We start from the raw sequence: 12062 nt of genomic DNA, 5'->3' as shown, positions 1-12062 counted from the left end.
TCCAACACCATAAGCAATGCAATTAGCAATGCAATTTGGAAGCACTAGTCAATGTAATTAGCAAGTGAAAGAAATGAGGTATACAGTTTGAAAAATGGGAGGCCAAATTATTTGCAGATGATATGTATCAGGAATCAACTGGAATCAACTGAAAAGCTATCAGAAATGAGAGAATTCAGCTAGTGGTTGTTGTATTAACATGGAAAAAATCAATAGCTTCCCTATATGAAAATATCAGTTAAAAATAAAATAGATGCAGTAGATCCCATTTATAATATCAGCTTAAAGATAAACTGCCTACAGTAAACTTGACCAGAGATAGGCAAGACCTAGCTGATGGACATTGTAAAGCACTACTGGACTTCCCTGGGAGTCCAGTGATTAAGACTATGCACTTCCAATGCAGGGGGTATAGGTTCAATCCCTGGTCAGGAACTAAGATGGCACGGTGTGGCAAAAAAATAAAAAAATAAAATTCTTCAAAGAAAAAAAAAAAAAAAGCCCTACTAAGGAACATAGAAAAAAAAAAAGTCCTACCAAGGGACATATAAGAACACTTGGAAAAAAAAACTGAAAGACATACTGCGTTCTTGGATAAAAAGACTCATTTTATCCATTGAAAGATATTTTTTCTCCATACATTAACCTATACATTCAATATGATCTCAATCAAAACACCAACAAAATTTGGGAGGAACATGGCAAAATATTTCTGGTTTCACCTGAAGAGACAAATATGCAGAAGTGTGTAGGAAAATGGAAAAAAGGAAGTCACAAGGTGTGGGGGGGGGTGGCGGGTAGCACTTGTACTGCCCATCTCTCACTATTGTGATAAAAATAGTTTTAAATTTTTTATGAGATTATTTTAAAAATAGAGATCCTTGGGTCCATCTAAGACATTGAGTCAAAGACTCCACAAACTCCCACAAGTGATTCTGACTGAGCCACCAGGGGAAGCCCAGGGAATCTTTTTAACTAGAACCGTAGCTGAGGAAACTGACTCCCCACTAGTTGCCATAGAAAAGCTCAGTGGAAAAGCTCCTGAACTTGACCTTGGGGTTCCAGGCATCTCCACCAAAGTGTTGCCAAGCTGACTCTGTGTGACCACTTGGGGTGGCTGTAGAACTCTTAAATTTAGTAAGTTTATGAAAAAAATCTTGTACACTTAAAATGGTAAGTTTCATGGTATGTAAATTACATCCCAGTAAAGCTGTTCGATGATTAATACACAAAAATAAATACATATGTTCACTGCCACAAAATTCAAAGAACGCAAATACATACAAGGAACACTGAAGGTTCCTTCTGCATATCCTTGCCTTACACCCCACTTTCTTTTAAGAAATTTTCAGTAACCAAAATGAGCCATGGGGTGTAATAACTTCAAGACTCTGATTTATGCATTTTATAAATTCAAGTGTTTGACAGTGCAGGGGAGCAAAAGTGACCACTCCTAAATGTCTTTTTGGCATGCAAATTATTTCAAGCTGAAAGTATGAACGAACAAAAGGCTCAGGAAGCAGCTTTGACCTTCCTCCTGAAGAATGCAGACCGGGGACCCGCTTCAGGAAGAGAATATCACCTTAGATAACCTAGTCTGGACCAGGTGTGTAGATAGGGAGGAATCCAGCAAAGTCTGTAAAATTCCTCCGTCCCATTGTCTCCGCAGGGCCCAGCAAATATTTATTTACCAAACATTTGCTTTTCATCTCCATATAAATTGCCTTCCTTTCCTTTGAAGTGCCAAATCACTACCCCCAACATCCTCTTTTATCTTTAGCCGAAGATGGTCTTTAACTGGAGGGTTTCAGCCGTTTTGAGTTACTCAGTTTTCCTGGGTCTCTTCCACGGATACATGTCATCCAACTTTTGTGGGCTTTTCTCCCGTTCATCTATACATACCTTATGCCAATTTAATTCTTAGACCAGTCAGAATAACGTAGAAGAGTAGAGGGAAAATTTCTTCCGGACGACAGGATAACATTTGAGTTGTTAACCAAGTCATTTATTTTAAATAGACATTCAGAGTATACAGTCTCTGCTTTTGTTTTATCTATTTGTTAAAAATCAAGTTAGTTGAATATCATATTCAACACCCTGATATTTTCATTTTTATTTTGTCAGCTTCTTAGAGTATTACAAATATGAGGAGGATTTGATAAACTCAGAATCACAGTGGAAGACTTGAACAGTTTGTGTTTTCTATTTCAAAGATGCCTTGCATGCTTTTGTACATGTCGTGCTTTGTACAGCTTCTTGTGGTCAGCAGCTGGGCTTCCCAGGTGGCGATAGAGGTAAAGAACCCGCCTGCCAATGCAGGAGACATGACACAAGGGTTCAATCCATGGGTTGGGAAGATCTCTCGGAGGAGGGCACGGTGGCCCACTCCAGTATTCTTGCCTGGAGAATCCCCATGGACACAGGAGCCTGGTGCGCTACAGTTCATGGGGTCACAAGGAGTCGGACATGACTGAAGCGACTTAGCACGCATGTGGCACGTGGTTGATAGGTAGGTGATGTTTCTTATTTTCCATGTATGTAATGCCAATCTATTGATACTTTGGAATCAATAATACCATGTCTACATTTGCTTGTCTGGTATGTCTTTATACATCTCCTTTTCATTTTAAGTAACAGTTGGGGATTTATTTTTCAATCCTAGAGAACACATGACCATTAAGTGACAGAAATATGACTGTAGATTTATAGGTTGAATTCTGTAATTCAGGTCAATGCTGATTCTGGATATTTGTTTACAACAATGCTACTCCTTTTGAAATATAACCCATGACTTTGAAGGGATCCAGCAAGAAAACCAAAGTGATGTTTCCACGCCCTTTTCATTTTCATCTCCCAGTGGAAAAGATTTTCTTCCAACATTCTGAGCAAATGGGCAAAAATAGCAGAGATGCTAGCAGAATCGCACATTTATGGTTCTGTCGTCATCATCACAACTTTCTTCATTTCTAAGATGATTGCTCCTGCTTTTACGTTTTCAAACAGAATGAAGCATTTCACCTGGAAATCAGACTCTAAATTTAGAGGACAGGCTTTGACTTACTGAGCTGCATGATTTAGAAAACATGTATTATTGTTTCAATTTCTTCCCTTCCCACAGTAACATAGTTTTATTGAAAAAGTCAAACACATCTGAATATTAGAAAGCAAAAAATCTCCTGAAATCCTGTATCTCTGAAACACTCACCCTCAACATTCCATGACCATCTTTCTACATATACGCATGTGTGCATATATACACAATACATATACACACATGTGTGTTTTCATGTTCTAGTTCATGGACAAAGAGTCATGATAGTTATGTTTTCTTGTGGTTTGCAGGTGATGTTTCTTTCTTTGGTCTTTGTTCCAGACAAATAGACATAAATATATATGCACACATATTTTTTTTCCTTCAAAAATGTCAGCCATATTGTTAAAAAATATTTTCTTTTCACATGTCTCTCTCCACCAGATTCTGCAAACAACCACTGTTAACCATCACGTGTCCTTCCTTTTCTGTCTATCCCCACAGAGTCATACACAATATGATTGTTGTATTATATGGTATAACAGTATCAAGTGCATAACACCATGTATCTATATGTTTAACTACATATCGGGATTTTATTGGTATTTGCTTTATAAAAACAAGATCATACAATACACAGTTTCTGCATCTTGCTTCCCTTGATGTATTGTGGAAATCACTTCAACCCAACGATAAATGAGTTGACTTACTCCTAATTTCTTTCTTTTCATCATTTTTTGGCTGTACCGCATGGCATGAGGGATCATAGTTCTGACTGGGGACTGAATCCAAGCCCCTTGCAGTGGAAGTGTGGAGTCTTAACCACTGGACCACCAAGGAAGCCCCCACTCCCAATTCTTTTATGTAGATAAATTATTCACATAGATCAATAATTTTAAAAATAGAGACACCTATATAATAAAATGCTTCCTTCTCAACTAAGTCACCTCACCACCAATTTACCAATGTTATTAGATTTAAAAAAAAAAAAATTGTTACCAGATTTTGACATATTCACCGAGAAGGTATTCCAATCATTTGAGTAAGCACATGAAGGTATAGTATGTTTATATTTATGTAACTTCTCCCCCATCTACTGCTTTTATACCTACTCACTAACACTTGTTACACCACTTCCTGAGTTTTGTCAGTCTGAGAGCTAACTTGTGTTAACTTAATTTGCATTTCTCTATGAGATAGAGCAATTTTTACATATTCAAGAACCATTTGTATTTTTCTATGAACTGTGTGTTTATAACTTTGATCTGAATTTTTTTTTTTTAGGAACACACTGGTACTTTTATATATACACAGCGCAAGGTACAAGGTCTCAGTAAGAAAATACACTCTGTTCAGATGTACCCCACCCCCACCCCGAGAACACCCCAGACTGAGGACAAGAAGGAAGGGGAGAATCATAAATAGAGAATAGAAGGGAAGCTTGATGCTCTGAAGGGCAAACACGGGCGGGAAACACACTGGTAGAAGGAGCCATGACCTCTTTTTCCCTGGAAGAGAGCAATGTAGCGGCACAGGGGAATAGCAGCCACGACTAGGCCTGTGACGCCTGGCGCAGGGCACCTAATGGGTAAGAGAAAGGGGGTGGCTTCGGGAAGGAAGAGAGCCAGGACAGCTTCCTTCCCACTGGTGGGGCCGGGGCCCCCTTAGTTGACATCCATGAACCCTGACTTGGGTGGCGTACCGCAGGCAGAGGACGCCGGGAGGTTCGATGAGCCAGCCTGGGGTTGCAGACGGCGTGCCACGTCCTGGCGCTGGTAGAAGAGGACATAGGCTGCCTTGGACTCAATCTGATTCTCCGTCACAGGCAAGACGCTGTTGTCATCGAAGTAGTGCCATTGGCCGCTGTCCTTGTTGCAGGCAAATGTCGTGTAGTGTCCATCCCGCAGGCCCCCATGATGGTTGGAAACCGCGATGAGGTCGTATTTGTAGAGCTCCGGAGCTGAGCCGTCCTGCGGCTTGATGACAAACTCGGAGAAGTCCAGGTCCCGGATAGGAAACTCCACAAAGATGTCCAGCTTTTCGCGGGAGAACGTGGTGTAGGAAAAGCGCTTCAGGTGGATAATAAGTGTCTCTGGAAGCATCCACAGGTCCAGCTTCTTGGTGGCGGGCTGGTGCTGCTTGCAAGTGGAGCAGTACCAGGGGTTTTCCTTCTCCAGGGTCTCAACGGTGGTGAAGAGCTGGATGCATTCCTGCAGCCGCACTGGCGCCTCCTTCAGCACGTACCCGACACAGTCATGCTTCATGTAGCTCTCGGCCTCCACCTCATCATAGTAACGCTTCTTCATCTCTGGCTCCCAGTCAATGGCAATATACGGCTGGGCCTGGGTATCCTCGTTGAAGTGCGAGCGGTCGCTGGTCCCATTGGAATTCACTGTTTGCAGGGTGAAGAGGTGCTTGTGCCGCGTCCTCTGGGGCCAGTGAGATGGCCTAGGAGAGGTGTCCCCAGGGCCCCGATGACCACTCGTGACTCCAGAGCTGGACCCAGCCTGCTCCGGCCCAGGGTCTTGGGAGCTGCCCGCAGCCCCACATCCAGGCTGAAGAAGGCTGTCCTTACTCTCCAGGTCTCTCTCATCCCCATCCTCCTCATCATCCCAACTGGGTCTGGTGACGTAGCGCGAGAGGCGGTAGAGCAGGATGTGATACAGGGCGTCCCATGAGAGCCGGTCCCGGGGCACCGACACCAGAAGCGGGTGCCCGAAAAGCATCAGGCCTTGGTAGGAACCGTTGTAGTCCCGGACTCCGGAGCGCTCCCGCAGGTAGACACGAAGCACAACGTCCTCTCTGGAGTTCTCCCCAGTGGCCGCCCTGCCTGACACCTCGTATATGAAGATATCATCTCGGTCTAAGATGCTGCTCAGAGACTCCTCCAGCTGGTAGATCTTATAGAAGCGGTGACTGAAGACATCGGCCACCATCATCCTTTCTGGAGAGATGCCAGTGTGTTTGGCCAGAGCCACACACAGATCCCAGACCTTGCCTTTCTCGGGGACCAGGAGCTGGTGCCGCTCCGGCTTGCGGCGGGGGTCCATGGAGACAAAGAAGACCTCCATGACCCTCTTGTGGCTCACGGGCAGTGGGACACTGAGGTAGCAGAAGGGGTCGAAGGTCACAGACACACTGCCACAGTCAGGGCACACCAGAGTGGACTTGAAGAGGCCGTGGAAAGTGTCCACGATCACAGAATCGTTCCACCGTTTGTGGTTCTGCCAGGCCTCCTGAGCCACCTCCTCATCGGGCCTCCCAGCAGCGTCGCATAGCTCCACGTATTCCTTCTTCTTGACGCGATTGAGGTCCTCGTGCAGTCCATCCAGGAGGAACGACAGCAGCTCCTGTGAGTCATGCAGCTGGTAGCCCAGGAACTGGGACGCAAAGTGGCCGACCTTGGTCTTGAACACGTAGGGCACGATGGAGCGGTGGTGGCCGGACCACACCTGCTTCACCAGGTCGGCATAGGCCTCTGCAATCTCCCCCTTCATGCCCAGCGGGTTGCCGAGGTTGAGCTCCTCCAGGTAGCGGTTTTGGAGGAAGTACTCGGTGAGCTGGGGCACGTTGCTGAGGCACTGCAGGGCCGAGTTCATGAAGCACGTGTTGCCCAGGTTGGTGAGCCCACAGATGCCCGGCTGGCCTTGGAAGTCCTCACCCTCCTCCGACGCGCCGCTTGGGGCCTGTGGCTGCGCCCTGGGCCAGGTGGCATCCTTCTTTCGGGTCTCCATGACGACCACCTGCTCAGTCTCGAGAGCGGGCGTCAAGCACTGTGACGCGGGCGTCGCACAACCTCTCAAAAGGGCCCTCCGCGTTCTTGAGCCACAGCCGGGTCTCTTCCTGGGGGCGCCCCAGAAACTGCTCTCGAGAGGCGCGCAAAAACGAGGTCACTAGAATCTGCCGGGCTAAGCCGAGCCGTGGGAGGTGTGTCCGTATCGCTGAGCCGGACGAGCACCAGTTCTACTGGGATCACTTCAACCCCGTGGATGCGGGGCAGTTCCATGACCTTGCGTTCCACGCGAGGCTGGCCATGCTCTAGAACACACCAGTTGACCAGGTAATGCCGAGCAGCCGCTGGGAGCAGCACATAGTCCTCACCTTCCGCCAGTCCCTTCTTGAGGCGTGCGTTTACCTGGTCTTCAAAGACCTCAGCCTTGTTGATGCAGCCAGGGAATGTGCTGGAATCCTCATCGCCCCCTTGCACGTACACCTCCCACTGCTCGTACCCGTGCTGCCAATGAGGAGCCTGCACCTTCTTCCGTCCTGAGAAGACCAGAGACAAAAAGCTCACTGCGTCACAAACTTTGCTCATTTGCAGGCGCCATTTTTTGCTTCCCTTGAAAAAAAAATTTTTTTTTTAAATAATCTTACAGGCTTTTAGGAACTCTTTCTGTATGAAAGAGATTAGCCCCCTTCTACAGTAGGTAATGTTAGTCGCTCAGATCGCACGACTTTTTGTGATCCCATGGACTGCGGCCCACCAGGCTTCTCTGTCCATGAGATTTTCCAGGCAAGAATACTGGAGTTGATTGCCATTTCCTTCTCCAGGGGATCTTCCCGACCCAGGGATGGACCCCGGGTCTCCTGTACTGCAGGCACATTCTTTACCGACTGAGCTACAAGGGAAGCCCTTCTACAGTATGAATTGCAAATATTTCCCCTCGGTTTGTCATTTGTCTTTTGACTTTGTTTATAATAGTTAAAAAAATATGTTATCTTTTTGAGTCTTTGCTTTCCATTCTTTTTGTATACATTCTCCTGTCTTATTTTAAAGAATATTGAGACCAGGAACACAGCTGCTCACCTTGTAGATTGGTCTCAGTGCTGAGCAAGGAAATCAGTTTTATTTCAACATCATACATTGAGTGAGTGCCCGAGAGAGGGGCTTGCTTGGGTAACTGTTCTCTCTTCCCAGGACTTCCCCTGGGTCTGAATTTTGGAGCAGGGATCTGCAAAATCAGTTCCTAAGTTCGAAGTGGCAGAAACATAAAGAATATTTGAATTCACCCTCTGTCTTCCCCAGTTTTAAACGAATTTAAAACACCAGTCTTTTAAAAAAAATACGTGTTCACACTATTCACCTCCTTGAAGTCAAAGGATTAAGTTTAAATTAATTATTATTTATTTACTATTTATTTCATCATGTGCATCTCTAGGTCTCCTCTCTAAAAGAGGAAGTATTCATGTATACATTTTGCTTGTACATATGTTTCTAGCCTTCTCTCTCTTTATAAAGTAGATTTAATTTTTTTAGAGCAGTTTTGGGTTCAGCAAAATTGAGCAGAAGTTACAGAGATTTTGCATAAACCCCTGGTCCCGGTTGATAAAAGCCTCCTCCATTATCAACATCCTCTACCAGAGTGGTATAATTGTTACAACTGATGGACCTATGTTGACACATCACAATCCCCCAAAGTCTACAGTTTGCATTAGGGTTCACTCTGGGTGTTGTACATTCTATGGGTTTTGGTAAATGTGAAGTGACATTCATCCACTTTGATGGTATCTTTGAAGGTATTCTCACTGCTCTGAACATCCTCTGTGCTCCACTTGGCCATTTCTCCCTTCCTGACTGCTGGCCACCACTTCTCTATTTGTCTCCATAGTTTTGCCTTTTTCAGAATGTCATATAGTTGGAATCATACACCCGTTAGCCTTTTCAGATCAGCTTCTTTTGCTTAGCATTCATGTTTCTTCCATGTCTTTTCATGGCTTGAAAGTTCATTTCTTTTTAGCACTGAACAAATATCCCACTGTCTGGAGGTGCCAGAGATTATTTATGCATTCAGCTACTGAAGGGCATTTGGTTGTTTTCACGTTTTGGCAATTGTGAATAAAGCTGTTAGAAACATCTGTGCGTGAGTATCAGTATGGACCTAACTTTTCAACACTTTTGCATAAATATCAAAGTGCACTCTTGCTGGAACGTATGGTATGTTTAGTTTTGTAAGAAATGGCCAAACTGTCTTCTGAGGTGACTATACCATCTTGCATGCCACCAACAGTGAGAGTTCCTGTTGCTCCATATCCTCACTAGCATTTGGTATCAGTGTTCCAAATTCTGGCCATTCTAATAGGTGTGTTATGGCATGTCGTTTCTGAAATTTGCATTTACCTAGAGTCATATGATGTTAAACATCATTTCCTATGCTTATTCGTCATCTATTTACCTCCTTTGGTGATTGTCTTTTCAAGTCTTTGTTCTATTTTTTTAACTCAGGTTGTTGATTTTCTTAACATCCAGTTTTAAGGGTTCTTTGTATATTTTGGGTAGTTGTGCTTTATCAGATATGCCTTTTGCAAATATTTCTCCCAGTCTGTGGCTTATCTTTTCATTCTCTACCCAGCATTTTTGCAGAAGTTTTAAATAAAATTTTAGCTTATCAGTTTCTTTCTTTTATGGATGATGCCTTTAGTGCTATATTTTAAAGTCATTGTGGTCTGGGGGTTCTAGTTCTACATATAAGGAACTTGGAAGGTGCTAGTGCTAATAACACGTCAACAGCCAAACAAAGTGAAAAATCAACTCTTCTAGGATACGTAAGAGAGGTAAGGACACAGGAGAAATTGTCCCCGAGACTGGAGAAGTTGACAGGCAAATACAGAGAATAACAATTTACTGGAGCTGAGATTCATGAGCTGAAGTTGCTTGGGGAACCAGTACTGAGCAGGAAAACAAGAACTGCAATGAATTGCTGGAGGCTGAATGTGGATAACCCTGAGAGCTCAAAACTCCAGTGGGACCCAGTCACCGGGGACCGTGACAATTCTGAAAGATTTATTTCCAGGAGCTCAAATAGGTTTTCATAGTAAATATTGGAGAAAAATATCCTTGTTCTTCAGGCAGTAGGAGAGAGAAAGGAACCATTTTGAAATAAACCACAGCCTCTGTTCTTAACAACCTTCCCTTATGAGAACTAGCTGACCAGGGCCTAAATCAGCAGGTGCTCACTGTGTGTCCAGGTCTACTCTGTAGGATCTCAGTTCCGATACAAAACTCAGCAGAAAATGCTAGTGTTAATTCTTACAGCAACTCTATGAACTGCTGGTATTAGGAGACGCATTTTATAGTCTTTTTTTATTTTTGGCTGAACTGTGGGGCATGAAAAGTGAAAGTTGCTCAGTTGTGTCCAACTCTTTGTCACCCCATGAACTGTGGGGCATATGGGATCTTAATTCCCCGACCAGGGATTGAACCTGTGCCCCCTGCACTGGGAGCACAGAATCTTAACCACTCTGTTGGGAGGTCTGAGACTCATTTTAAAAATGAAGGGACTGAGGCACTGGTAGGGTAAGGGGCTTCCCAAAGCCACATGGCTATTAATAGTAAGTGGCAGAGCTGGGCCTTAATCTCAGGCAGTTTGAGGTGCCTTCATACTATACGGTCTTGCAGCAACTTGCTGCACTTACAGACTATGTAGTCGGCCAGACTTCTTGTTGCACTTCTGCTTTCTCCTAGGACCCCAAGAGCACTTGAGTATCTTCCAAATATTCCTACTAAATAACTTTGACAGAAAACTTTCCCACTTAGCAGATAGAAGAGACCCAGAGTTCCCACAGAAGTTCCTGGGAGTTGTGATGCAACCTGGCGGTCCACAGCAGCCATGGTCTCCTGAAAACTCCAGCCTCTTCATACCGCCATGGATTCGATCCATGGTTTTCTTCTTTTTAAACTTTTTAAAACAAAATTAATTATAGGTATTTTACGATGTTCTGTTAGTTTCAGGTATACAGCAAAGTGATTCAGCTTTATATATAGATCCTTTTGCATTTAGGATATTACAAGATATTATAGTTCCCTGTTCTATATTTTTTGTTGTTCACTCAGTCATGTCCGACTCTTTGTGAGCCCATGGACTGTAGCACACCAGACTTCCCTGGCCTTCACCATCTCCAGTTTGCTCAAACTCATGTCCATTGAGTCAGTGATGCCATCCAAAAGTGAGTCCTTGTTATTTTATATGGTAGTTTGGATCTGTTATTCCTAAACACCTAATTTATTTTATGCTTTGTATAACATTCTCTGGACTTGTAAGCAGAATTATGAAAGTAGAGATGAATAGAATTACTTTTCACATCAGCCTTAGACCAAGTAAAGTATGCCAAGAATCCTATTAACAAAATGAACATGTCACCTACATATTGTCAGATGTTTTATTCATTATTAGCTCTATCGGACAGCTGGGGATTGGCCAACTGAAGTCCTGCACCACCCCCTTCCCCTTGTTCTAGACGCAGGTCTTCAGAGCAGATGCTAAGCTGCAAGTCTGGCAGCCAGGTCTCAGCTGAATGGGAACTAATGACCTTTTATATTACTTGTTTGCGTTGGATCTCAGTTACGGCCATGTGGACTTAGTTGCCCCGTGGTATGTGGGATCTTAATTCTCTGACCAGGGATCGAACCTGTGTCCCCTGCATTAGAGGGCAGATTCTTAACCACTGGGCCACCAGCAGTCTTCAGATGACCTTTGTAATGCCAGGTGCTCCTTCAGCTTAGATGCCCACTGTGCCGTCTTATGATTATAAAATAACAAGGAAAAGCGAACCATGCCCAATGACAAAGGGTCACAAGTGCTATTCATAGGGTGTACTTTCTCTAGCCTGAGTCACAGGCGCCGAAGCAGCGCCATCACAAGAGGCAGGTAGTCCGCTGGCTCCTGTGCCCCCCCCGCCCCCCACGATACAAGGAGGGAGTGAGGTCTGCAGGGACAGCAGTTTGCTGGCCTCCCCGTTGCCTTGGGAGCCAGTGTGAAGCCTGTCTCCAAAGCGCGTGCCCCGTTGTTGTGAAGACATTTCTCAAAGGCAGCTGTGCTTCTGCTGTTGCTGGACCTCAGTGCCTCCCACGTGGGCTGAAGGTGAGGATAAGGCCCTTCATGCAGGTCTCACCAGAGACTTGTCCGATGATGAGAGGGATCTGTTGTTTGTCTTTTCCGGCAGTTTTAGGGCATCACATTAAGGTTGGTCAGGTTGAAAGGAACAAAGAGGGAAATGAAAACACTTCAGAGCTAACTTCTACCCACATACTGTA

General features: G+C 44.6%; 1 protein-coding gene across 1 annotated transcript; it reads right to left on the bottom strand.

Moving 5' to 3' along the window:
- Positions 1–4310: 4310 nt before the first annotated feature.
- LOC122432458 (ubiquitin carboxyl-terminal hydrolase 11-like) lies at positions 4311–7386 on the bottom strand. The gene is given in 3 exon segments (XM_043454380.1): positions 4311–6792; positions 6794–6913; positions 6915–7386. Coding segments are annotated over 3 exon segments (2649 nt in total). The 5' UTR covers positions 7347–7386; the 3' UTR covers positions 4311–4695.
- Positions 7387–12062: the final 4676 nt, after the last annotated feature.

Source organism: Cervus canadensis, chromosome 31 (genome assembly GCF_019320065.1).
Source record: "Cervus canadensis isolate Bull #8, Minnesota chromosome 31, ASM1932006v1, whole genome shotgun sequence".
Lineage (NCBI taxonomy): Eukaryota > Metazoa > Chordata > Mammalia > Artiodactyla > Cervidae > Cervus > Cervus canadensis.
Note: the sequence above shows the minus strand (reverse complement) of the source record. Positions and strands in the feature narration are given on the sequence as shown.